The following is a 26,950-nucleotide window of genomic DNA, read 5'->3' as shown; positions in this document are numbered from 1 at the left end:
CCATCAGGGATCTTGGGGGAGGGGGACCATTTGAGGGAGAGACAAAAAGATAGAGGGCTTATGACTTGTTGCTTGATTTTTTTAGAATTGAAATGGTAAACATCCTCTGTGTCTTGACCTCTTAGACACTCAGACTTTCATATAGCAGAGACAGATATCCATCGTCATGATCAGAGGCATATGGGCCCCCTGGCACATGTGGCTCCATGGTAAATGCTAAAATATATATAGTTGAGTTGTTGTTTAGTTGCTAAGTCATGTCTGACTCTTTGAAACCTCATGGACTGTAGCCCACCAGGCTCCTTTGCCCATGGGATTCTCCAGGCAAGAATACTGGAGTGGGTTGTCATTTTCTTCTCCAGGGGATCTTCTTGACCCAGGGATCAAACCTGCGTCTCCTGCATTGGCAGGTGGATTCTTTGCCACTGAGCCACCAGGGAAGCCCAATATATATATGTATATAGTAAGATGGTTTTAAAAATTATCAGCTAGGGAGTTCCCTGGTGGTCCAGTGGTTAGGACTCCCAGCTTCCACTGCAGGGGGCCCAGGTTTGACCTCTGGTTGGGGAACTAAGATCCTACATGCCATGCAGCACAGCCAATAAAAGATTATCTGCTAAACCATGACACTTTAGAGAGCAAAGTGGGAGCACCACTAATAATTGTGACAGCACATGGGCATAAGCTGGGACTGTCCTGGGCAAAGCAGGAGACCCATAGAATAGAGGTCACTTCCTGTAGTAGAGACCAGCTCTGTCTTCTAGGAGTGCATACGTGGGAGGCACCCACAGGCAGTAGAAGGAGCATATCAAGTCATATAAAGACCTGAATATGAACCACAGGTCCCCATGTCAGGAACAGGGAGACTGGGTAAACTGGGAGATGTATATCCCAGGGGAGAAACCAGTTGAGATGGGGTTGAAGGGGCAAGAAGCCCCCTCCCTTCACTCTTGACCATGGAGGAGTGAAGTTCGGGGAGTTGTGGGAAATGAAGGCGGATGCTCTGGTGGTCTGGTGGACTGGTATGAAGGCTGGTGAGCCAGAGACAGCAGAGATATAAGAGGACACATATACTATGTGTAAAACGGGTAGCTAGTGGGAACCTGCTGTCAAGCACAGGGAGCTCAGCTCGGTGCTTTGTGATGACCTAGAGGGGAAGAGTGGGGAGGAAGGGAGGCTCAAGAGGGAGGGGCTGTATGTATACATACAGCTGATTCACTTTGTTGTACAGCAGAAACTAACACAACATGGTAAAGTAATTATACTCCAATTTTAAAAAAAGGATTTTGTGTCACCTTCATGAATGGAGAACCAGTATCATTTGCCATAAACAGAAGAGAATGGTAAATTTAAATAAATATATAAACAAATACACACAAGGGAAACAGCACAAAGTTGTTAGATTCTAGTTGCCTGAGTTCTCTCTCTCGTTTAAAAAAAAATGGAGGGAGGAAGGAGAGAGGAATATTGGCAAGAGAAATGTTAAAAATGAATTAGCATCAAATAGAGTCTTTCTGGGCTTCCCTGGTGGCTCAGACAGTAAAGAATCCACCTGCAATGAGAGAGACCTGGGGTCAATCTCTGGGTTGGGAAGATCCCCTGGAGGAGGGCATGGCAACCCACTCTAGTCTTCTTGCCTGGAGAATCCCCATTGGACAGAGGAGCCTGATGGGCTGCAGTCCATGGGGTTGCAAAGAGTCAGACACAACTGAGTGACTAAGCACAGCACAGAGTCTTTTTCCTGGATATGATCAGGATAAAAAAAAAAAAAAAAACACAACGCAGAGAATCACTTTACACTGCCTAGAATCATCCCCAGGACCACCCTTTAGGAAACATGCTCTGGGGGTGAGGGAGCCCTGAAACAGCCCGGCTTGTCTTTCCTCCTGACTCCCCAGTGTCCTCTCCTCCCACAGAGTGACAAGGTGACCATCGTCGACCACCACTCCGCCACCGAGTCCTTCATTAAGCACATGGAGAATGAATACCGCTGCCGGGGGGGCTGCCCCGCTGACTGGGTGTGGATCGTGCCCCCCATGTCTGGCAGTATCACCCCTGTCTTCCACCAGGAGATGCTCAACTACCGGCTCACACCCTCCTTCGAATACCAGGTCCTGCCCCTCTCCATGTCTTTGGTCCTAAATCTTCAGTAGCCAGTATGCATGTTACAACTAGAGCAGGGGTCCCCAAACTCCGGGATTTAATGCCCGGTGAGCTGAGGTGGAGCTGATGTAATAATAATAGAAATAAAGTGCGCAATGAATGGAAAGCACTTGAATCATCCCAAAACCATCCCCCACCCACCCAGGTCTGTGGGAAAATTGTCTTCTACAAAACTGGTGCCCAAAAAGTTGGGGTCTGCTGGCTAGGGCACACCTCAGTTCAAACTTGCGTTTCAGACTCTCAAGTGCAGCCATCAGATTGGATAATACAACTCGAGCTGAAAGACAAATGAAACTGAAACAAGTAGTCAGGGGTCATGAGTCAGAGAGGGTCTGAGTGGGAAGGTCTAGCAGGACAGTGCAGGGAGGCTGGGCCAGCCACTCTGCCAGGTCCCCTGGGGTCACCACCAGCAGACTCACTCCCTTCAAGGGCTAAGGGGTGGGCGTGGCCAGGCAGCCATAAGCCCCCAGGGATCCTGGACATCTCCCAAGGGGAACCAGGCTCCCTCACTGTAGTGACCATGGTCCTCTCTCCCCAGCCTGACCCTTGGAACACCCATGTCTGGAAAGGCACCAACGGGACCCCCACAAAACGGCGAGCCATCGGCTTCAAGAAGCTGGCAGAGTAAGTCTCCTAAAGCTGGAATGTGGCGGGGGGGGGGATGTATGTGTCCCCAGATTCAGAAAGCCCCAGAAAAGAAGGCTGGGAGGATGCTGTGCTTCTCTCTGTCGTGTGACGTAACTTCTCCATTTTCTCCAACATTCCTGTCCCTCCTTTGCCCCAGAGTCTGAGATGTGAACATTGCCATGACCCTTCTCCTTCCCAACCTCTCTTCCCACCCCCAGGTTCCCAAATTCTTATCCTGGAAGCAGTGTTGTGTTGATAAACCAGCTCTCCTAATGATAATGGTGGCCACAGTAATAATAACATTAATAGACTTGTAACATTTGCCAATTTCCATGGTGTAAATATTCCCGCTATGGCCAGTTTCAAGCTCCCAACAGGAAGTCACTGAAGCCAGAGTCAGGAGGAGCTGGGATGAGCTGGCTCCGGCACACCACTGCCTAGAGTGGACACTCGTCAGGGCTGAATCTCATCTCGCTCATTCAGTTCACTCATCTGGCCAACAAAAATGGATACTCAGTGCCAGGCACTATGCTGGGCCCCAGAGATGCCATGACAAGCCTAGTAACGTGATCCTGCCCTCATGAAGCTCCCAGCTACCATCGAGGAAGGAGTCACGGAAGCCTCACAGACGTCACCGAGTCTGAGAGGTCAAAGGGGGCTTCCTTCAGGAGATGAGTTAATGAATGAAATGAGTAAGATTTCACTGAGAACAGGAGGGAGGGGAGAGGATCAGGGACCAAGGCTACTGAAGAGTCATTGTCCTGAAGAACCTGTGGTCAGCCAGGGGACAAGTAGGGTGACTGAGATGGTTAAATGGGGATGCCTGCCTTCTGTCTAAAGACAGAGAACTCCCTGATCCACTCCTCACAGACCCCTTATTTGAAGCTCACTTTTTGGCAGAGGAGCTATTGTGCACCAAGCTACTCACTCACTTTCCTCAGCCCCTCGTTTCTAGAACTCTCTGCTCTCTACAGGTGACTGGTAGATCCTGCAGGGACTGAAACCTAGGTCCTGGCTCCACCCATATGGTCCACGGGATCTCCCCTCCCCTCCCTCCCCCTTCTCCTTCTCCCTCACAGTTATCTTCCAGCCAAGCTGGACCACATGAGCAGCCATCCCTTCCCTAACGAGAGCATCACCAGTTCTCAGGCATAGCAGCCTTTGGCTTCAGTTCAGTTCAACCTGTCTCTGAGGGAAGAAGGGAGGGAAAAATCTAAAGCATTAATTGCACTATTAAGTTTGAGGAAGAAACAATGGGAGTTAATTACAGATGCTTTTTTCTGCTCCAGTCATTCAAAGGGAACCCTCCAGGTGCCTTTTATTCTTTTCTGTTTCTCCCCCTTAACTCAGGCAGCGTGGGTGGTTTCCCTGAGTCTAAAAAATGATGAATTTACCACCAATAATCCCCAGGTGGGGGTAAATTAGCAATTTATCTACTCAAAGTGATTCCTACTTAGAACAGGGATGCTTGCTTGGAAGGTGAACTGAGGCATTCCTGAGCCTCTGGCCCACCTGCCAAGCCCACATCCTCATAGATGGGAAGGAAGAAAACACTGTTTCTGGACTCTCCATTTAACCAGAAAGAGCCCCGACTTGACATTTAAGCTCCCCAGAGCTTTGGTGGTAGCAGCGGGTTTAAAATCCATTCCTGCTCTTGGTAGATATTTAGTGCCTATTAAGAATCACCCTCTGCAAAACCCTGGATGTGCATGGCTTACTACACCAGACCTGGCCCTTCTTTTGTGGAGTTATAAACCTCTAAAATCCCCTCAAGTTCAATGCCTGTTCATTTATTAGTGATTCATTTTCTCTCTCTCTCTCTCTCTCTCACTCACACACAAGAATGGAAGCCCCATGACAGCCATTTCTCTGTTTTTCCATTCCTATAACAATGCCTGGCACATAGCCAGGCCTCAACAAAACACATGATGAATGGCCAAATGAGTGAGTGAATGAATGAATGATCATCTTTGGGGGCAATGCTTGGCAAACCGAGGTCCTCACGGCTGGGATTGATCCATCAAGTAACAAACTAGCAAAGCTCACCAACCATGTTAGCTCATGACTGGTTGCTCTGGAGGGACTTAAGAAAGGGATCAATATGGCGCCTCAGCTCACACTTTGAGTATCCCTGATGCCATCAGAGATGAGGAGAGTATGTTCCCTCTGTTATATCTCGTGGATCGTGGTTCTTGCCCCCAAGTCCCAGCCTGACACCCTTCTTCCCTTCTACATTTCCTGTCTTTCTCTCCACCCTCTTCCCCCACAGAGCCGTCAAGTTCTCAGCCAAACTGATGGGGCAGGCTATGGCCAAGAGGGTCAAGGCTACCATCCTTTATGCCACAGAGACGGGCAAGTCGCAGGCTTATGCCAAAACCTTGTGTGAGATCTTCAAACATGCTTTTGATGCCAAGGTGGGTAGCAGGCTGTTCCCATGCTCTCTGGGCCCTCCTGGTGAAGCTGGGGAGGGGACAGAGGCAGTCAGCAGAGAAGAACCCTTAGAGAGTGGGTAACAGCACATCTGAAGATGCCATCAGCCCACCTGCATATATTTCAAGGGACAATGATGCTTCTCTCCGTGTGAACTCTCCAGGAGTTCAGGAATCATAACCCCCAGTTCTCGACCAAAATGTTAGAAAGTTTCTGAAAAACAAATCTGGAAGTTAGTCTGGGAAGCCCCGCATTTCATACAATTCAGTGGGTTTCTTTGCTGCAGGAATTCTCAGAGCCTTTACTCTGCACATGTGTGTTACCATCTCCAAAAGAGGAGAGGAGAGAAAATAAATGTATCCCAAAGATGTTCGCTTATGGCTCACTTATTTTTAAAGCACATCTAAGGGAGACAGTGTTTTCCTCGGATCTACTTTGAAAAGGGTACCCAAGGAATTCTAAGAGATAGGGCAAAGCAGTTTTTAAGGTGATGCTCATGGTAAAAACAAAAACAAAAACAAAAAAACCTGCCTGCCAGTGCAGGACTTAAGAGACACAGGTTTGATCCTTGGGTCGGAAGATCCCCTGGAGGAGGGTATGGTAACCTACTCCGCTATTCTTGCCTGGAGAATCCCTGGGTTGGAGGAGCCTGATGAGCTACAGTCCATAGGGTTGTAAACAGTTATAGGGTTGCAGTGACTTGGCACACAGACGTGTTTGGCCCAGGCCCTCCGCGTTGCTGGATGGGGGACTGGAAAGCAACCTGAGCACACAGTTGGTCAGATCCAGCTGGGCCATTCCCAGCCTACACATGGTCAAGAAGACTCCGGCATCCATTGGTTGTAAGAAGCCCAGGAGTCCCAGTCAAGATCGGTCTCTACTGGCAGCCAACACGTTGCCCCAGACTCTCCGAAGTCCTTCAGGCCAAAGGCAACCCATACTACCAACAAGCTTTTAGTTCTGCCCACTTGAGCCCATTGAAACAGTGGCACCCAGAACCTTTGGATCTCTGTCCTAAGGAGATGGCTCAAGATAACTCCTCTTCTTCCTCTCTCCTCTTCCCCCATCACTTTTTCTCTCCTACCCCTTCTGTCTCCTCATCGCCTTCTCCCTTCTTCTCCCCTCTCGTTCTCCCACCTAGGTGATGTCCATGGAAGAATATGACATTGTACACCTGGAACATGAAACTCTGGTCCTGGTGGTTACCAGCACCTTTGGCAATGGAGACCCCCCTGAGAATGGGGAGGTGAGATGAGCTCCTATTCTGGCAGCTGTTTCCACCTGCCCTGCTCTTCAGTAGCAGATCCTCCCAGAATCGCAAAGCCAGTGACCTCGATTTGGGGCCAGGTTGTGCCAAGACTGGACAACTCCAAGTCCTCAGTCTGCTGGCGTCCGCTGACCAGCCAAGCCCTCCTGAAAATGTTGTCACCTGAGCTCACTACTTCTTTGCAGTGGATGCTCCAGTCAAGAGCTTGGTGTCCCCCACTCCAGATGAGAGGAGCAGGGAGAATATTTTGTAGAAAACCACTACAAAGGGAATTTGCGTGCTGAGGTGGGGGGGCGGGGCATCCACACTTGTAGCCCTTTATAAACAGTCCTCTTCCACTCACACCACTGCTGCCTGGCCCAAACCCCTGACACCCTGGCCCCCAGGCATCAGGCTCCTCTTTTGCCAGTCGGGACCCCCAGACCCTCTGCCCAAACCCATTCCCAAGGTAATCATATCTGCCTCACATCCTGCTTGTCTCTTTCGACCTCCAGAAATTTGGCTGTGCTCTGATGGAAATGAGGAACCCTAACTCTGTGCACGAGGAAAGGAAGTAAGTAAACGACCCGCCAGTGTCCGTGACACTCTCTGGGGGAAACCAAATGTTGTCTCTTGGCATCTGGGGTTCAGCTCTGAGTTCTGGATACTTTTGTGACCTGAAGTCCATCTGTGACTTATTTTAGCCAGTGGGTATCTGCGGTCCACTGAAGTGGACATTCTGGTCTTTAATCACCTTACAGCCCTGTGCCTCAGTTTCTTTTTGCATCAAATTGTGTTTATTCTACCTGCGTGAACTTTCTAATTTGTAAGAATCAAGGTAAAAAATAGGTATCAGCATCCTATGAGAAGCTGTGCGTGTGTGCTGAGTTATGTCCGACTCTGCAGCCCAATGGACTGTAGCCTGCCAGGTTCCTCCAAGGGATTTACCAGGCAAGAATACTCGAGTGGATTGCCATTTCCTTCTCCAGGGGGTCTTCCTGACCCAGGGATGGAACCCACGTCTCCTGCATTGCAGGTAGATGTTTTAGTGCTTGAGCCATCAGGGACGCCCCATGAAAAGCTGAGTGCCCTGTAAATATAGTTCTTATTACTCCACCCTTTGGAAGCTTACATTCAGAATCAGTGAGCTTCTTTACCTAGAACTTTTCCATCTGATGTTCATGGCGGAGTTGCATCCACTAACGTGGAGGCTGACTTCAAACAAGATACCTCCTAAGGCAAAAAAGAATGCCTGAGGTCAAAAGATGTTACTGGTAAAACCACTTAACATGGGTTGGGTTCTACAGATATTTCATAAGGTGACAAACACTCGTAACCAAAATTACCTGTGAAAAGCCCTTAAATCCCCTCAAAGCAGAGAACATACAAACTGTGAGTAATAAGCTGCCTTTCTTCGAGAGCATCACATGCGGTGTTGCCTCCACCATGGAGTAGGTCTTAAGCTGAGGATTGGATGTCATTGCTGGCTGGCATTTTATTTGTTGTTTATTTTGTTTGGGTTTTTAAAAATGTGGACCGCTTTTAAAGTCTTTATACAATTTGCTACAGTACTGCTTCTGTTTTATGTTTTGGTTTTTTGGCCAAAAGGCATGTGAGATCTTAGCTCCCTGACCAAGAATCGAGCCTGCACCCCTGCACTTGGAGGTGAAGTCTTAGCCACTGGACTGCCAGGGAATTCCCTGACTGGCGTTCAGAGGCTGTGTTCTGCAGAACATCCCTCTTGGTTCTCTTTCAGCCAAGCACACGTTGCCAAACTTGCCTACATCCCATACCCAGGGGACAGCTGAGTCCCTGGTGGTCAGCCCTCCTGTTTTTAAGACCAGCATCTTATTCCTCACCCTCTCTGCCTCTCTCCTCCCCACCCCATCCTGGTGGTCTTCAGCAGGTCCCCCTCACCCCTCCTCCAGGGAGAGATAGGGCACCATCCATTCTCCCCTCTAGGTACCCGGAACCCTTGCGTTTCTTTCCCCGTAAAGGGCCTCCCCTCTCCCGTGGTGACAGAGAAGTCCACGGTCTGGCTGCAGTTCGTGACAGCCAGCGCAGGTAGAGCATCTATATGTGCACATGCGTGCTTGTGTGTGTGTGTGTGTGTGCTCACATGCACGTGTGCACGTGCAGGATGCACCTGTGTGATCGTGTTTGCCCGGCGTTCATGTGCGTGTGTGAATGGTGTAAGCACTCGCGCGCATGGCGATGAGTATGCACGTGCGCATGCCCAATACTGCAGCATCGAAAGCCACGCCCCTGTCTCAAGGAGACCCGAGTTCTAACGCAGGCCATGGCACTAACACACTGAGTAACCTTGAGCTTGTTACTTGACCTCTCTGGGCTTCTCTGTCTTTCTCACCTTCCAAATAGGGAGAAACTATCTCTGCCCCGACCATCTCTGGGAGCTGGTGCAGGGATCGAAGGATGATAACAAAGAGGAACACATTTGGAAAAGCCTCAAACCTCATACAAATACATGTGCTGATATTTTTACCCCACAACCATCAACCCTACCTCCCACACTAACAACACAGCCACCCCCTGATATGTTACAGGACTTATTTGGAGATGTGACTCAATGTAAGACTATTTTAGGGCAGAAAATACACTTACATATATTTAGAACTTTCCTGATGCTGGAGCAAAAACTTTGAAGAACATCCAGCTTAGAAACCCTGCTGCCAGAATGCGCAATTTCTTTTTTTGTCTTTTGCACTCAGATTTGTGTGTTGAGTTTTTGTGTTTGGGGTTTTGATTTGAGGGTTTTATGAAAGTCTTTTGTTGTTGTTTGGGGGTTTGTTTTGTTGTGTTGGTCTTGGAGTTTTATTGGTTTTTGCCTTATCTGAGAACAGAACTTACCAGTTTTAGAAGAAAACTGGGAAACCGTTTTTGTTTTTTTTAATTTCGAGGCTCCTGAGCCTCCGATGCCGAGATTTGAGTCCCAGTGACATTTTTCTCCTTCTTTGAAACAACTTCATAAGAAATCCAATCTCTTTTCAGGCTGTGTCTGAACATTTTTCATGTTTATTTGAAATGTGAAATGTGAAAGACCCTTGAAATGTCTAAAGATGATAGCCTTATTGAAAGAGAATGTTGTAGTCGTTACCAATGGAGAGAGGGAAGGGTTAAAATAGGGGTAGGGGATTAAGAGGTGCAAGCTATTATGTGTAAAATAAGCTGCAATGTTATATTGTATAACACAGGGAATGTGGTCAATATTTTAAAATAACTATAAATGGAGTTGTTGTTTAGTCGCCAAGTGGTGTCCACCTCTTTTTCAACCCTGTAGACTGTAGCCCACCAGGCTCCTGTGTCCATGGGCTTTCCCAAGCAAGAATACTGCCAGTTCCTTCTCCAGAGAATCTTCCCGACCTAGGGTTGAACCGTGTATCTTGGATTGGCAGGCGAATTCTTTACCACTGAGCCACCAGGGAAGCTCATAAATGGAGTATAACCTTTAAAAATTGTGAATCACTATATTGTACACCTGTAACTTACATAATACTGTATATCCACTATACTTCAATTTTTTTGAATAGGAAAAAGAAAAGAGAGTATTGAGTGAAACAGTCCTGCACAGCCCAATAAGCCTTTCTATGAGCACATAAATGTTCTATATCTATGTCGCCCTATACAGCACCACTAGCCACACATGGCTGTCAAGCCCTTGACGTGAGTTTAGTGCATGTGGGGAGCAAAGTGTTTCATCATATCCAATCTGAATGAATTTAAATAGTCACATGCATCCCATGGCTACTGTAGCAGACAGCAGAAATGTAATTCTTTCGTGGTTACTATAGCAGACAGCAGGAGTGTAATTCTTCGCTAGGCAGTGTGAGGTTTGGGGACCAACGGCATCTCCTGGGAACTTCTCGGAAATGCAGCATCGTAGGCCCTACCCTGGACCTCCTGAGTCAGGATCTGCATCTTAACAAGATCTCAGAATGATTCTTGTCCTGGTTAACATGTGGGAAGTAAGGAAACATGGTCTAATGGGTTAAGGAATGGACAATTAATGTGGTCTCAAACCTTTTCCTTTTTTTTTCAGTTTTAATATTTTTAATTGAAGTATAGTGGATTTACAATGCTGTATTAATATCTGCTGTACAGCAAAGTGATTCAGTTATATATAATCATTCTTTTTTGAATTTTCTTTCCCATTATGGTTTATCATAGGCTACTGAATATAGCTCCCTGTGCTGTACAGCAGGACCTCGTGGTTTATCCTTTCTCTGTGTGAAAGCTACCCCTGCTCACCCCACCCTCCCACTCCGTCGCCCCGCCACCCCCTCCCCCTCGGCAACCACCAGGCTGCTGTCTGTGTCTGTGATTCTGTTTCTGCTGAAACCTTTTCAATACGCGCAGCATCAGATGATGGCTAGGTGTCCGTGTGGTGGGCGAGGGTGAGTTGATATGTTCTAGTCAAGGCCATGGATGTGTTACAGTCTCACTCAACACTCAAAGGGAAGGTCCTAGAACCAGGACTGGTAATAGAGATAGCCATGGGGGTACTAACCCCAGGACGGGGGCTCTGAACCAGAGTTCACAGACTCTCTTTCGTCTTGGCAGGAGCTACAAGGTGCGTTTCAACAGCGTTTCCTCGTACTCCGACTCCCGCAAATCATCAGGTGATGGGCCAGACCTCAGAGACAACTTTGAGAGTACTGGACCCCTGGCCAACGTGAGGTGAGAGAGGGGCCTGGGGCGTCAGGGATGATGAAGGCTCCTGGGGAGCTGGACAGGGTAACAAAGTGGGTTCTCTGTTTGGGGAGGGGTCTCCCTTCCATGTCCATTCATCCCTTGAATAACCAGCTGCACTCTCACTGTTTGGGGATGTCCTCCTGCTTCATTAAAGCACATTACCTGGACCCCTCCTATGACCTCTTCCAAAATCACACTCCTTCAGAGCCCCCATCACCCAAGTTTCACCTCTTTGCATGAATTTCATATCATTTGTGCTAAAGGATGCTAATCCCCCAGATGTAACTCAGTGAGTTCCCTTCATAAGTGCTACTATATCTTATATATTAGAAGCTTCTGGGGACACCCCACCATGACCCAGTGGTTCCCAACCTTGGATGCTCATCAAAATCACTTGGAAATGTTTATAATGTACAGATACCTGAGCCCCACCTCCAGAGACTTTGATGTAGTTGGGTCTAAACTTGGATCCAGGGTTTGCTTGTTTTTTTTTTTTCTTCAATCTCCCTAATTGCCTCCCATGTACAGTCAGATTCAAAAAAATATTGTCACGACTCCTTGTTTCCCAAAGTGTAGTCACATCCCATGAGAACATTTTAGATAGTACGTGGACAGATATTTTCTACTTCAGTGGTTGTGGATTCAGTTTCATGGGTATTTGGAAAGGAAGAAAACTGGATGTCAAACCCTTGGTTTCATAGACACTGGTCAAGATGAGGCTACTGTGTAAGCAGTGCTCAGGCACAGCCAGGGACCTCTTCAGTTCAGTCGCTCAGTCGTGTCCAACTCTTTGCGACCCCATGAATCATAGCACCCCAGGCCTCCCTGTCCATCACCAACTCCCAGAGTTCACTCAAACTCACGTCCGTAGAGTCAGTGATGCCATCCAGCCATCTCATCCTCAGTCGTCCCCTTCTCCTCCTGCCCCCAATCCTTCCCAGCATCAGAGTCTTTTCCAATGAGTCAACTCTTCACATGAGGTGGCCAAAGTATTGGAGTTTCAGCTTCAGCATCAGTCCTTCCAATGAACACCCAGGACTGATCTCCTTTAGGATGGACTGGTTGGATCTCCTTGCAGTCTGAGGAACCTCTTAGACCTTCACCAATGCAACCTCCTCCACACCGGCTCAGGGCAATGCTTAGTATATGATAGAGATCACAGGGTTCCTAGATATTCAACTATTGTTTCTATCAGTACACTTTTTTTCTTTTTGGCCATGCCACGTAACTTGATTGGTTGGCATCACTGCCTCAATGGGCATGAGATTGAGCAAGCTCCGGGAGATGGTGAAGGACAGGGAAACCTGGTGTGCTGCAGTCCATGGGGCTGCAAAGAGTCAGAGTTGACTGAGCGACTGTACATCAAAGACCTAACCACTGGGCAACCAGGGAATTCCCCATCAGTACACTTTTTAATAAACTTTATTTTTTTTAAGTAGCTTTAGGTTCACAGCAAAATTGAAGGGAAGACAACAGAGATTCTGCATGTACTACCTGCCCAACCCTCGGTGCACACACACACACACACACACACACACACACACACACACAGCCACCTCCATCCCCTACCATGGTGGTGCATTTATACAGTTGATGAACCTATATTGACACATCATTGTCACCCAGGGCCCATAGTTTACATTAGGGTTCCCCCTTGGTTCATCCTCGAACTGATGGGTTTTGACATCAGTTCATGTTCTCTAGCTTGACATTGAAACATCCATGGTTTGACATTTAGACCCATTTTTTTCCTTATTAAATCTATCATGCCTAAGAGCAGGGGTTGGCAAACTGCAGCCCATCGGCTGAATCCAGCCCAGCCACTGTATATCTCTGTACAACCCAGAATGGTTTTTACAGATGAACATCTACAATTTATTTGATGATAGAAAATATTCCCTTCAAGCCCCAGTTAAGCAAAATGCTATACCCCTCTCAAAAAAAAATTCCAGTCTTCTCATTAGTAGCTATATATAACTAGAAAAATGTACCCCATAACTATTGCTATTATATTTTTAATTTTATCCAAAAGCATACAGAAATTTATTTTCTTCCTTGTTACACAGATATCTGCATAATAGAATCAGTTTTGCTTCTTAGCCTACAAGCCTGAAAATATTTACTATCTGGCCCCAATTATAATAATTTTTCCAGGTTTTCTGGTTTTAAAATAGGAATTTTACAATCATAAGGTTTAGACTGTGATGAAATGTGAATATAGGAGATGACTGTGACACAGGCCTTCAGAGATTGGGAAGCACGTTAATGAATTAATTCCCCGGGCCATCTCTTAGTGAACACGAGTGGGTTTGAATAGCTAGTACAAATAATTGTACAAATAATTTGTGCAAATAGAGTACAAATTAAAACCAAATTAAATAGCAACTATTAAGTAAATAACAGTGTTAGAGGTAGTCAAGTATGGCGGATATCTCAAACATAATCAATATTGGAGGGACTTCCCTGGTGGTCCAGTGGCTAAAACTCTGCACTTCCAATCCAGGGGGCCTGGGTTCAATCCCTGGTCAGGGAACTAGATCCCACAGGTCACAACTAAAGATCCTACGTGCCACAACTAAGACCCAGTGCATCCAGATAAATAAATTAATATTAAAATAAGTAAATAAATAGTAGAGGTTTGGGGAACAACTCCCTAACCACAAGGCATGACTAGCACTGAGTTTTCAAACCTGCATCAGGCTAAGGGCGATGGCTGGGGGCAGGAGTGCAGCTTCTTGGCCCCCATCCAAGCAGTCCCATGCTGGCCACCAGTTCTCACCACCTGCAGGGAAAAGGTGAGGAATCCAGGTAAAGGAGGATCGTGGGTGAAGGAGTGATGGGGAAGCATGCTACCTAACCCTATATCCCTCCCTTGGGAAGACTGTGGAGCCCCCAGGAAAGAAGGGCGGGAGAATAAGATGAAGAAGCATCAGTGTGGATTTCAGAGGAGGGGATATTAATCTATGTAAACTTTCCCACGATCTCTGAGACACCTGGACCCCATCTCAGGCTCATTCTCCAGTAACAAGAGGGTCACTTCCCAGCTTGTCCTACTGTTTTCCCCTCATCCCCCATTGCAGTCTTTCATGTGATGGCTGGCTCCATCATTCTTTAATAAGAAAGATTCAGGGACAGAGTCAGACTCTGTAAGGAGCAAGTTGAACAGCTCCACTCCTTGACTTGTCTGAAATGACAGTCACCCACAGGATAGTCACATTCCAACCTGGAAAAAAATGCAAGTTGTGGTGCTGTTCGTATCCCACTTGTTCCCTTGTCCATCTAGGGCCAGTGAGGCCAAGACCCACAGCCGGGACCAAGTCCTGGAAGTGTGATGTCAAGTCTGTGCGGGACTAAAGGGTCCTCTGGGACACAGCCCTCTACTTCCCAGACTTCAGAAAATTCTCATTAACTTGACCCCCATTGATTCAAACACCAACATTTTCTTGTGGCATCTATGCAAACAGACATTTTTTAAAAATTAAGCTCTTTTGTTTTGTACTGGGGTATAGCCAATGAACAAACAAGTGTTGGGATAGTTTCAGGTGAACAGTGAAGGGACCCAGCCATACATACACATGGATCCATTCCCCCCGAGACTCCCCTCCCATCCAGGCTGCCGCAGAACATTGAGCGGCATCCCGTGTGCTGTACGGCAGGTCCTTGTCGCATTCATTTTAAATATAGCAGAGTGTATATGTCTATTCCAAGCAAAGAGGCTTTGTGAAACAAATCAATTTCACAGCCAGCATATCATAAATCTTTCAATCCCTTTGAGAAGAACCTGTTTACACACCAACACTGGATGTATTAATGACAGGTTCTTCTGATCTCCTCGTTAGCACAGGTCCCCAAGAACTGCTATGCTGGAGTTTTCATGCTCTTTGTACTTGAAACTAATTTAGTTGTATGCTGAGTAAGAAAGTCAAGTCTTTCACTGATGTATGGAGTTGGCCAAAAAGTTCATTCAGGGTTTTCTGCGATGTCTTACAGAAAAATCCAAACGAACTTTTTGGCTAATCCAGTAGATTAATTTTCCCAATTAGTCTAGCTTAGAAAGGGACACTCAAGAAACAGCCAATGGTTCCAGGTCACCCATCCTCCTAAGGACCAACTGGGAGTTTTCTCCTGAGGACAGTGGCACCTAGCAGAGACCAGAAGGAAGGGAGAGCAGGGTTTAGGGGCTCTCAGGCTTAAAGATGGCCTTCCTCAAATGGGTGTGGGGTGGTCTGCCCTTCTGGAGGTACCAGTTGTCTTTATCTGCTTGGGCAGCCACCACAATGTACCACAGGCTGGGGGCCTCAACAACAGAAATTTGTTTCTAACACTTCTGGAAGCTGCAAGTCCAAGCTCAAGGTTTCTGGTGAGGCCTGTCTTCCTGGCTTGCAGACATCCGCCTTCTTGCTGTGTCCTCACGTGGCCTCTCCTCTGAGAGCCTCTCACTGGGGGTGGAAGAGAGAGCTCTCAGGTACCTCTCCCTCTTTTTAGAAGGATTAGGGCCCCACCCGTATGACCTCGTTTGACCTCAGTTACCTCCTTGAAGGCCCCATGTCCAAATACAGTCACACTGGGGGACAGGGCTTCACAGGTCAGTTTTCGTTCCAATCCCAAATAAAGGCAATGCCAAAGAATGCTCAAACTACTGCACAACTGCACTCATCTCACACGCTAGTAAAGTAATGCTCAAAATTCTCCAATCCAGACTTCAGCAATACATGAACCGTGAACTTCCAGATGTTCAAGCTGGTTTTAGAAAAGGCAGAGGAACCAGAGATCAAATTGCCAACATCCGCTGGATCATAGAAAAAGCAAGAGAGTTCCAGAAAAACATCTATTTCTGCTTTATTGACTATGCCAAAGCCTTTGACTGTGTGGATCACAGTAAACTGTGGAAAATTCTGAAAGAGATGGGAATGCCAGACCACCTGACCTGCCTCTTGAGAAACCTGTATGCAGGTCAGGAAGCAACAGTTAGAACTGGACATGGAACAACAGACTGGTTCCAAATAGGAAAAGGAGTTCGTCAAGGCTGTATATTGTCACCCTGCTTATTTAACTTATATGCAGAGTACATCATGAGAAACGCTGGGCTGGAAGAAGCACAAGCTGGAATCAAGATTGCTGGGAGAAATATCAGTAATCTCAGATATGCAGATGACACCACCCTTATGGCAGAAAGTGAAGAGGAACTCAAAAGCCTCTTGATGAAAGTGAAAGAGGAGAGTGAAAAAGTGGGCTTCAAGTTCAGCATTCAGAAAACGAAGATCATGGCATCTGGTCCCATCACTTCATGGGAAATAGATGGGGAAACAGTGGAAACAGTGTCAGACTTTATCTTTGAGGGCTCCAAAATCACTGCAGATGGTGACTGCAGCCATGAAATTAAAAGACACTTACTCCTTGGAAGGAAAGCTATGACCAACCTAGACAGTATATTGAAAAGCAGAGTCATTACTTTGCCAACAAAGGTCTGTCTAGTCCAGGCTATGGTTTTTCCAGTGGTCATGTATGGATGTGAGAGTTGGACTTTGAAGAAAGCTGAGTGCTGAAGAATTGATGCTTTTGAACTGTGGTGTTGGAGAAGACTCTTGAGAGTCCCTTAGACTGCAAGGAGATCCAACCAGTCCATTCTGAAGGAGATCAGCCCTGGGATTTATTTGGAAGGAATGATGCTAAAGATGAAACTCCAATACTTTGGCCACCTCATGCAAAGAGTTGACTCATTGGAAAAGAATGATGCTGGGAGGGATTGGGGGCAGGAGGAGAAGGGGACGACAGAGGATGAGATGGCTGGATGGCATCACCGACTCTATGGACGTGAGTTTGAGTGAACTCCAGGAGTTGGTGATGGACAGGAAGGCTTGGCGTGCTGCGATTCATAGGGTCGCAAAGAGTCGGACACGACTGAGCAACTGAACTGACTGAACAGTCCCTGACACTGGAACCGCTGCACGTTCTCCCCAGCCCCCTATTCCAGAGCTTCTCTTGTCTTCTTGGCAGGTTCTCTGTGTTCGGTCTTGGCTCACGGGCATACCCTCACTTCTGCGCCTTTGGACATGCCGTGGACACTCTCCTGGAAGAGCTTGGAGGAGAGAGGATCTTGAAGATGAGGGAGGGGGACGAGCTTTGTGGGCAGGAAGAGGCTTTCAGGACCTGGGCTAAGAAGGTCTTCAAGGTAACCATCTGCCCCAGTTTTAGAGACCCATGAGGAATCATGTCCCCAGGGACCCCCAAGGACAGATCACCTAAACCATCAGAAATAGAAAAAACTTGAGAAAATCTTTGATACTTCCCTTATGTATCCAACCAGGGGACAGCTTTAAACAAGTCATATGACTTTGGGTGGTCCTAAGACACATTTTCCACCTGGAATCCAGCCTCCTGTATTAAGGGTAAAGAGTTCGTCTATAAAAAATTATAGAGCCTTGGAATTTTAGAGCTGGGAGGAACCCATCCTTCACTCACAATCATAGACAAGTAAATCAAAAACATACAGTTGGTTAACCAACCCAGGGGGCCATGCCTCGGGCTGGAACTCAGATCTCACCAATCTGTCTGCTTTGACAATCTTGTTCCTCTTGTGCTAGATCTCCAGTGACCTGTACAGTAGCCACTGGCCACACGTGGTCATTTAGATTTAAATGTAAACTGGTTAGCATTAAATATGATGAATGGATGAACAAACTGTAGTGTGTCCCTGCAATGGAATGTTCGGGCACAACAAGGAATGAGGTGCTGATGCATGCTACGACATGGATGAATCTTGAAAACATGTGCTACGTGGAAGAAGCCAGAACAAAAGGACACTTACTGTCCGAGTCCATGTACACGAAACGTCCAGAACAGGCAAATTCAGAGATACAGGAAGTGGACTGGTGATTCCCCGGGGCGGGGGAGGTGCGGAGAGGAAGATGGGAGTGGCTCCTAATGTGTATAATGTGTAACACAGGCAGCCTGTGATGTGTTCTGCGTGGGTGATGACGTCAACATCGAGAAGGCGAACAACTCCCTCATCAGCAATGACCGCAGCTGGAAGAGGAACAAGTTCCGTCTTACCTACGTGGCGGAAGCTCCGGAACTCACACAAGGTACCTCCTACCACCCGCCTGGGGAGACATCCACGACCCGGGGGTGGGGACGGGAGACGGCAGTTCTCACCTCCGAAAGGTCCTTAGAGAAGGTGGGCTTCGATGCTTAGGTCTCCCTTGCAGTACATGCGTGTGTGCTCAGTCGCTTCAGTCATGTCCAGCCCTTTGCAACCCCATGGATCGTAGCCCACCGGGCTCCCCCATCCATGGGATTCTCCTGGCAAGAATACTGGAGTGGGTTGCTGTGCCCACTTCCACCCTTTAGGCAGGCCACCCAAATAAACACACTGTGGCTGCTCTGGGCTCGCTCTCCAGCCCTGCAGCATGTTACCCTAAACCCCCTCTTCTCCGCCAAGTTCAGCCAGCTTTGCTTTCTGCTCTCCAGCCCTGCAGCACGTTACCCTAAACCTCCTCTTCTCCGCCAAGTTCAGCCAGCTTTGCTTTCTATTCTGCTGTATCCACAACCACCCGCCCCAAGGCCTGCCTGACCTCTTTTCTTTTATCTCTTCGTCTCACTCCAGAGGGTCAGGAGAAGCTGGGGACTCTGAATTGACAACTGTTTTGCCCCATCTCAGGAGCACCTTTGTTCTTCCCCCACCCAGGTCTATCCAGTGTCCACAAAAAGCGGGTCTCAGCCGCTCGACTCCTCAGCCGCCAGAACCTTCAGAGTCCAAAATCCAGGTAGGAACACCCTGGTCCCTTCACGTTCCCTGCCTCTGCCCCAGACGCCTCCCACAGCAAGGAATGAACCCTTGTTGACTCCGAGGACTGACTTCCTATTACCACTGGAAGGGTCCTCCAAACCCCCTTTGCTGCCTTGCAGCATCTTGGCTTACTGCTTTCCATTTGCCAAGCTCCAACCTGCAGGGATGAAAAAAGTAAATGGTTGGGACTTCCCTGGTGATCCAGTGGTTAAGACCCCAGGTTTCCACGGCAGGGGGTGCAGGTTTGATCCATGATTAAGGAACTAAGATCCCACAAGCTACTTGGTACAGCCAAAAAGAAAAGAAAAAAAAAAAATGAATAGTGATGATCTCTGTGGAAAGGGGAAAGAGAAATGTTTTATGAGGAATTTTTTTTAATAGAGACCACACCTTCGTCAAACTGCTAATATTCACTCTAACATGCACCTTAGTCAGACAGCTCCTTAGTCAGACAGCTTAGTCCAGACAGCTCCTCTTTGCGGATAATTCTTCTCTGATGTCCTGAGAAATGCCTGCTCAGTCTCTACTTTAAGTCCTTTGGGATGACAGGAGGTTTATGAACCTACAAAACAGCCCCTTCTGTGTTCTGAGGTCCCAGTTGTTAGAAATTGTCTTCCTATTGTTTATACCAAAGCATGTGTTCCTAGCAGTTCCATTTTGATCCTGTGTTACACTCTCCAGTGACACCCAGAACAAAGTCAGTTCTTCCAAATGAGAGAGCTGCCAGTAGCCAAGACAGCAGCCGCTCTCCCTGATCCTCATTCCTTCCAGCTATTTCTCCTGAGACCCGGTTTCCCGAACCGTTGGCTGTAGTAGAAGAACACACTGTCCTGCTGGAAGCGTCGTTCTCGGGCCTGGTCACAGAGCAGTGAGGTCCTGTGATCACGGCCACGTGCGCCAAGGCTATTGTTACCATCCTCAATCCGGACAGGAGCTGCTAAAGCAGCCCAGGGTTGTCCTAACAGCCTTGCCACTCTCCCATTAAGCTTATGTCCTTTCTGCTCTCAGACCTGAAGTCTTTTCAAAATGATCCAGCCAGATCTCTGCATCACTCCATGTATAAGTACATTTTTTAGCAGTTTTGAAAGTCTTTGCCTGGATCCCCATTGAATGGAATCTAGCCCATGAAAATCCTTTGAGATCGTCATCCTTTGCGTGGCACGGTACAGAGGGTGGCCTCTTGAGCCAGACAACTCTGAGTTCTTACCCCAATGCTGCCATCCCCCAGCCATGTGACCTTGGACAAGTCCCTTAGGTCTTCAGAATACCTGTCTCCTTACCTAAAATGAGAACTAGTACTTATCTAGTATTTTCTGTGTTCCTAGCACAGTTTTGAGTTCTCTCTGTGCAGGAACAGCCCAGGAAATAGGTAGTTATCACCCGTGTTTTAAATAGGAAAAATGACAAGTAGAAAATGCAAGTGGCCTTTTTAAGGTCACTCAGACTCAGTTCTCTGACTCCAAAGTCAAGAACACCAAATGGCTATACCTGTGGCATCAGCAGCATCACAAGACAGCTGTATTAAAAACAACACACACAAAGCAGCTGGGGTATGCTGTTTCTGCTACTACTCCTCACCCACCCCAGCTTCATACATGTACACATTTTAATATGTGTGCTTTCTATGTGGATATAAAACTTTTTTTTTCAATTAAACTATAGTTGATTTACAATGTTGCATTAATTTCTGTTGTACAGTAAAGTGCTTCAGTTATACATGTATACACACATTCTTTTTAAGTATTCTTTCCTATTATGGTTTATCACGGGATATTGAATATAATCCTCTGTGCCATACAGTAGGAACTTGTTTATCCATTCTACATATAAAAGCTGCTTCTGTGACCCCCAGCCTCTCGCTCCATCTCCCCCAAACCCCTCACCCCCTTGGCAACCACAAGTCTGTTCTGTGTGCCCGGATGTAAAACATATGATAAAGTCGTCAATGTGGTCAACAGGATGGAGCCCCGGGGCGCGCATGTTCTCCCCCAGACCCTCAAACGCTCAAGAAATGGATTGGGAAATTAATGTATTTGAAGAATTAGTCACATGTAATATTCAGAGCATAATAATCTCTGATATATTGGTTGGCCCCAAAGTGAACGAACTTTCTGGCCAACCCAGTAGAAAGGGACTCTATATTTGAAATACACATCTTACTCCCCATTTCTGTCCCATGGAAAAGTACAATCTCAGTGGCATTGGAGAAGAAGGGACTAAGAATCTACTGGGCATTTCTCTCAGCGACCAACCATGAAAGACCAGATCATAAAAATTACTCCCAAACCATAGTACATACAAAGCAAGGTAATTTGCAAATGTTTTGATGCTAAGTTGGACCAAGTCCCAGAATAAATGCCCTCCACCCCCACCAAACCATCCACCTCTGGAAAGGGCAGCTGACTCTGTGCTGAGCGACTTACAAGAGGGCATTTCAGAAAGGTTAGTAACCAGAAGATAGTATTAAAATCAGTTACAGATTAGCTTTAAAAGAATCAAATGGGGTCTCAGTGTTTAACCCTTTAAAACCACACTCCACAGCACTACCTATTTTCAGGCCTCACTACCATTTCCAGCTTTATAAGGGGTGTGTGTGTGTGTGTGTGTGTGTGTGTGTGTGTGTGTGTGTGTGTGTTTAACGATTGAGTAAAAAAGTATGACCCTTTCTCCCATCTTCCCCTGCCCACAGCCAAAGTCAGGATGTTTGAGCCAGGAGACCACATAAAGATATTATGAAACACCCTCCCCACCCTGTTCCCACCCATAACAAGAGACCCTTAAGCAAGCAAAGTGCTTAAGAGGAAATAAACCACTTTTTGAGGGTGATCCTTGCAACTCTAAAGAGAAAAGCGACACTGCCTGGCCAGGAAATAAACTGTCCTGTGTGCGGCAATTAGCAAACAATACAGAAAAGAGTACAGTGGAGCGCTAATGGGTGGGGTATGGGCCATGTAAGTCCTAGAAGTCAGGAGGAGGAGGGGAGACACAGGGTCAGCTTTAGATAAGATAGAGAACAGACAGGGCTGTGTAGGAGCAAAGATGCTGAAAGGGCCTGAGTGCTGGGGTATAGCAGAGAAAGATGGGACATTGTAATGGAGAGTTCTGCATGGGAGTACTCTCAATTCCCAGCTCCTCTTGGATAAAATCACTTCTTTCCAGCCTTCCCCAGCTTAACACAGGACATCAACATTCAGTGTAAGCCCCAAACTCAGGCTCCCTCTCTGCCTCCTCTGTCTCCCTCCTAATATCCATCCAACTCTCAGCTGATACCATGGGCTTGTCTTTCAAATACATTTCAGATCTACAGCTGCCACCGTAAGAAAGGCCACAATCATCTGTGGTCTGAGGGCCTCCCAAAGCCACCTAACTTGTCTTCCTTGTTTCTTGCCTTTTCTCTCAAAGATTCATCTTCCAAATAGCAGCCAGACTAATCTTTTAAGAACATAAATGGAAGCCCATCCTCCTGCAGCTTCACACCCTCCAATGGCTTCCCACTGATCTCAGGAAACCTCCAAACTCCTTGCCTGAACAGATTACAATGAGACCCTCCTGATCGGGTCTCTTCCTAGCTCTCTAACCTCCTCCTGTGCCAGTCAGCCCTGTGTTGACCCCTCTTCCAAACCCTCCAGTCTTCTTTCCCATCCTCAGACATGTCATGCTTTTTCCAACCTCAGGGCCTTTGCATGTACTGCTTCCCCTTTCGGGAACACTCTTCCCCCAGATCTTTGCATGTCCCCTTCTCCTCATCGTTCTGATCTCTGCTCCAACATCAAATTGCCAGCAAGGCTTTCCTGACCATCCTTATCTGCTGGTCACTGAGCCCAGTGCCCCCAACCTGTCAGCACCCACCCATCCACATCACTAGCCCCATCCATAATCTTTTTCATTTGCTTCTTAATGAGAATGGGGCCCTGTGTTTTCTTTATCCATCACTGTCTCACCAGTGCCTAGAAAGTGTCAACAAATTCGTTGAAGCTCTGAGCCTTATCACCTCAAACTGCTCACAAGAGACCATGCTTACTCTTTTCATTGACAAGTGAATGAACATGAGCTGTTTCCCACCCCCCCCCCCAACTTTTAATGCTGGATGTTAGCAGACTGTTCTTTCCCCTGTGAACCTGTCATTGAACCATTGCTAACTGTGTGTGTACATGAGTGAGTATGTGTGTGTGCAATGTTACTGTAGGTGGATGTAAATATATCACAAACAGGCCATACTCAGGGGACAGGCATTTGAATGGCTGTTGCCTTTCCAATGCTACCTTTTTCACCCCCTTCTCCAAATATTTACTTTTTTTTTAAGCTTGGGAAAGGACTTTTTTTTTTTTTTTTGCCCGTGCCACGTGGCATGCGGGATCTTCTTTCCCCAACCAGGGATTGAACTCATGCCCCCTGCAGTAGAAGTGTGGAATCTTAATCACTAGACTTCCAGGGAAGTCCTTCCCCTAATACTTTCTGACAACCCATGTATATCCCAAGCGTTTAAAAAAAAAAGAAAGAAAGGTTAGAAAGTCCTATACTTAGAAACCCCCAGCAGAACAGAGATATAAGACAGTAGGTCTCCAGGCTAGTGCTACCCACTGGGGGATCACTTCCCAGCAAAGCTTCAAGGACCTCGGGCCATGCAGCCATTCAGCTCTGGGTTCTCCAGTCAGAGGCATGCAGTGTCCGGGGTCCGACTCCCAGCAGAGCCTGCCCCCACCTCGTGGCCCACAGGCCAGCTCCATTCTTATCCCTGGCCGTTCTCTGCCTGACCACCCTCAGCTGCGTTCAAGAGGACTTAGGCGAAAAGGCTGTGAGCACAAGCCAGCTCAGCAAGTTTGGGGCCTCCACGTTTCTATTTTGTACCGGCCATAGGAACGGAGGCAAATATACTTCTGAAAAAAAAAAAAACAACAACAACTCGTGATGATCAGGGAGAAAGTGGGAATTGATTTGTGGGCCTTTCAAAGGCTTCCCGTGGTTGGCCCTGGAGGCTCCCAAATTCGCAACCCCACAGCGCCCCCTGCTGGCTGTCGGCCTCTGCTCGTTCCCTTCCTGAAGCTGGCAGGTCTCGCTCTCCAGGAACCAATAGATTGGCATGAGCTCAGAGCAGAGTCATTCACGCAAGCCCATTTAATAGATAAGATCAGTGCCCCACGGAGGGCAAAATCTGCCCGGGGAAGGAGAGTGGGAGCCCAGACCCCCACCACCATCATTCACAAGCTCAGTCACCGAGTTCCCCACCCTACTAAGGACAGGGGTGTCATGCTTCAAGAAAATACACCCAAAAAAGCAGAGATGCCAGCACAACTATTTTTAATAATGGTGGCTATTTGCAGCACAAAAGAACTTTTGGTTGTGCCAAAAACTCCTTCAAATAGCGAGTCCCATTGGTCTATTCAAGTGCTGATTTACATACCATGGAGAATGTAGAAACTTCATGTTGAATATCAAGTGTCTCTATCAACTGAAAACCAGTTGGCAAGGAAGAAAAAGCGGATCTGAAAATGCGAATTTAACTCCAAGAATACAAAAAGATTTGATTTACCCAAGTGTAGTCATCAATCCCAAAGTTTTCAGGCATAAAAATGCAGTGTATTGGTACTAAAACTTTAAAAGAACCAGAATAATCCTATTCTAAGGATTCATTCATAGATGTCCTGCACTTGAAATCCAGCTATCGAAGGAAAGGGCATGACTCGGCAGGCCTAAACAAGTTTCCCTCTGGGTTTTCTCCTTTGTTCTATAAACTTTATACTGTCAGTGGACTAGGGATAGTAAGAACCTGAGCTTAAGGTCAAGCCTTTTTCCCTTTTCCAGGACAAGGTGAGGATCCCAGTTGTAAAAGGAGGTGGAGCTTGGGATTCCCAGCAGAGGTGGAATTTCGCAGAACAGGGCCATCACTGCCGTGGCTCCTGTGGGGTTTAGTGGTTCCTGGTAGAAATCTGGTATCAGAAGTAGAGCCTATTCTAGCAGCTGGTTAACCCTGAGGATCTGAGCTTCCTTCGATCGAGAAATATTTCTTGAGTATCCAGTATGTGTCATGCACTGTCCTAAGTGCTAGAATAGAGCAGTGGAGAAAACAGACAAGTTCCTCGCCCTCTAGAGTTTAGACAGATTCTTAGTCCCCTCTATTGTCCTCGGGGTGGGGATGGGGAAGGGGCAGGCATAGAGACAGACCACATGCCATAGAATGGAGTGAACTCTCCATTCTGTGGAGGTTGGTAAGTGCTATGGAGAAAAGGAAAGCAGGGACAGGAAGTCAGAAAAGCAAAGAGATCTGGGGACTGAATCTCGGGGTGCTCCACCGTCCAGAGTTAGGGGAGATGAGAAGGAACCAACAAAGGGGACTGAGGAAGAGCAGCCAGGGAAGAGACCAGGAGAGCCTGGGGAGCTCAAGAGAAGGGGATTGAGAAGGAAGACATGAGAAGCCATGTCGAGTACTGCTCTGATGACCACAGTGAGCGCTGGGAGCTGGCTGTTGGGTTTGCAAAGAGGATCTCATGAGTGACCTTGCTGAAACCCGCCCTGTGAAAATTGATGAGGGTGGAAGTCTGGCCTGAGCCCCCAAGGAGAATGGAAGGAGGGGAGGTGTAGCCACAAAGACAGACAAAGGGGCAAAGAAAAGGGGCACAAGCTGGCGACCCTCACCCTGTTGTTCCCCCACCCTTGCGTCCAGTCGATCGACCATCTTCGTGCGTCTCCACACCAATGGGAGTCAGGAGCTGCAGTACCAGCCCGGGGACCACCTGGGCGTCTTCCCCGGCAACCACGAGGACCTGGTGAATGCCCTGATCGAGCGGCTGGAGGATGCCCCCCCTGCCAACCAGTTGGTGAAGGTGGAGCTGCTGGAGGAGCGGAACACGGCTTTGGGTAACTACGGCCAAGCCAGTACCCCACCCAGCCACTCCCAAGGGCCCTTTCCATCTCCGAGGAGTCCCAGGTGTCCAGGGAAGAGGAAACCTGTTCTTCTGCCCAGTTGCCAGTCCAGGCAGGAGAGTGGGTCTCTGTCACCCCCCAGCTTATGAGACCGAAGGCTCCCCTTCCTCATGGCTGAACAGCCTTGACCCAACTAGCTGAGCAAGTGTCCATTTAAGCCAGGACACTGATGGTTCACCCTTGAGGGAAAGAGTCTTACCTTCCTTCATCGGCTAGCCACCGATCTTAGCAAAGGCTACTTGTCTGACTTCCTTCATCACCCCAGCCTCACCGCCCACCAAGGGAATAGCAGCTAAAGTCCACTCCTGCCTTCTCTTAGAATCCAAAAGCACTAAATGAAGCTTGGTGGCCCACTGGAATTGAACCCGATTTCTGATATCATTAGATTAAGTCCCAACCTGTTTGGGGGCCACCCTTGACATTCCTATTAAAGAAGTTTGCAAGGCAAATGGGTCTGATGCTTCATCTCAGTAGCTGTGAGTGAGCTCAGGACTTAAGGAACTGCGATGGCCGCACGTGGTAGCCCATGATACAGTGACGCATCTCCTCTACAAGGGAGGAGATACAAGGACATAAAGTCAGCGCAGAGTGTGAAAACAGTACGTAGTTGAAACCCTGCTGGTACCCTCAGGAGAGACACTCCTCTTATGAAATCCAGCCCAGCCAGTTCTTCCTCCATACTGGAACAGTACTTTATATCTTGAGTTGAGCGCCTGATGAAGTAGAGGCTTGTGTTTCGGGCCTCTATTGGACTTAAGTACACAGAGGCAGTAGTTCAAACATGGTCTGGAGCAGTACTGCCTGACTATGGATTTGAGCAGCGTTGTTGCTGTTGAGCTCAGTCGCTCGGTCATGTCTGACTCTCTGTGACCCTAGAGACTGTAGCCCATCAGCCTCCTCTGTCCATGGGATTCTCCAGGCAAGAATACTGTGGGACGGGTTGCCATTCCCTTCTCTAGGGGATCTTCCCAAACCGGAGATGGAACCCACATCTGCATCTCCTCTAGTGCCACCTGGTGACCGTGGGCAAATGCCTTAACCTCTCTGTGCTTCCCTTTTCTCAA

General features: G+C 47.6%; 1 protein-coding gene across 2 annotated transcripts in view; it reads left to right on the top strand.

Moving 5' to 3' along the window:
* The window catches only part of NOS1 (nitric oxide synthase 1), a 195,319-nt gene that overhangs the window by 151,435 nt on the left and 16,934 nt on the right, over positions 1–26,950 (top strand). The window contains exons 12-22 of one of the 2 annotated variants that reach the window (XM_027566712.1): positions 1,917–2,111; positions 2,702–2,787; positions 5,060–5,204; positions 6,362–6,466; positions 6,982–7,040; positions 8,429–8,530; positions 11,045–11,161; positions 17,174–17,348; positions 18,123–18,261; positions 18,864–18,942; positions 25,627–25,820. In XM_027566712.1, coding sequence (XP_027422513.1) covers positions 1,917–2,111; positions 2,702–2,787; positions 5,060–5,204; positions 6,362–6,466; positions 6,982–7,040; positions 8,429–8,530; positions 11,045–11,161; positions 17,174–17,348; positions 18,123–18,261; positions 18,864–18,942; positions 25,627–25,820 — 1,396 coding nt within the window. The remainder of the gene's footprint in view (positions 1–1,916; positions 2,112–2,701; positions 2,788–5,059; positions 5,205–6,361; positions 6,467–6,981; positions 7,041–8,428; positions 8,531–11,044; positions 11,162–17,173; positions 17,349–18,122; positions 18,262–18,863; positions 18,943–25,626; positions 25,821–26,950) is intronic. The other variant, XM_027566713.1, reaches the window with a different exon arrangement.

This window comes from Bos indicus x Bos taurus, chromosome 17 (assembly GCF_003369695.1).
Source record: "Bos indicus x Bos taurus breed Angus x Brahman F1 hybrid chromosome 17, Bos_hybrid_MaternalHap_v2.0, whole genome shotgun sequence".
Lineage (NCBI taxonomy): Eukaryota > Metazoa > Chordata > Mammalia > Artiodactyla > Bovidae > Bos > Bos indicus x Bos taurus.
Note: the sequence above shows the minus strand (reverse complement) of the source record. Positions and strands in the feature narration are given on the sequence as shown.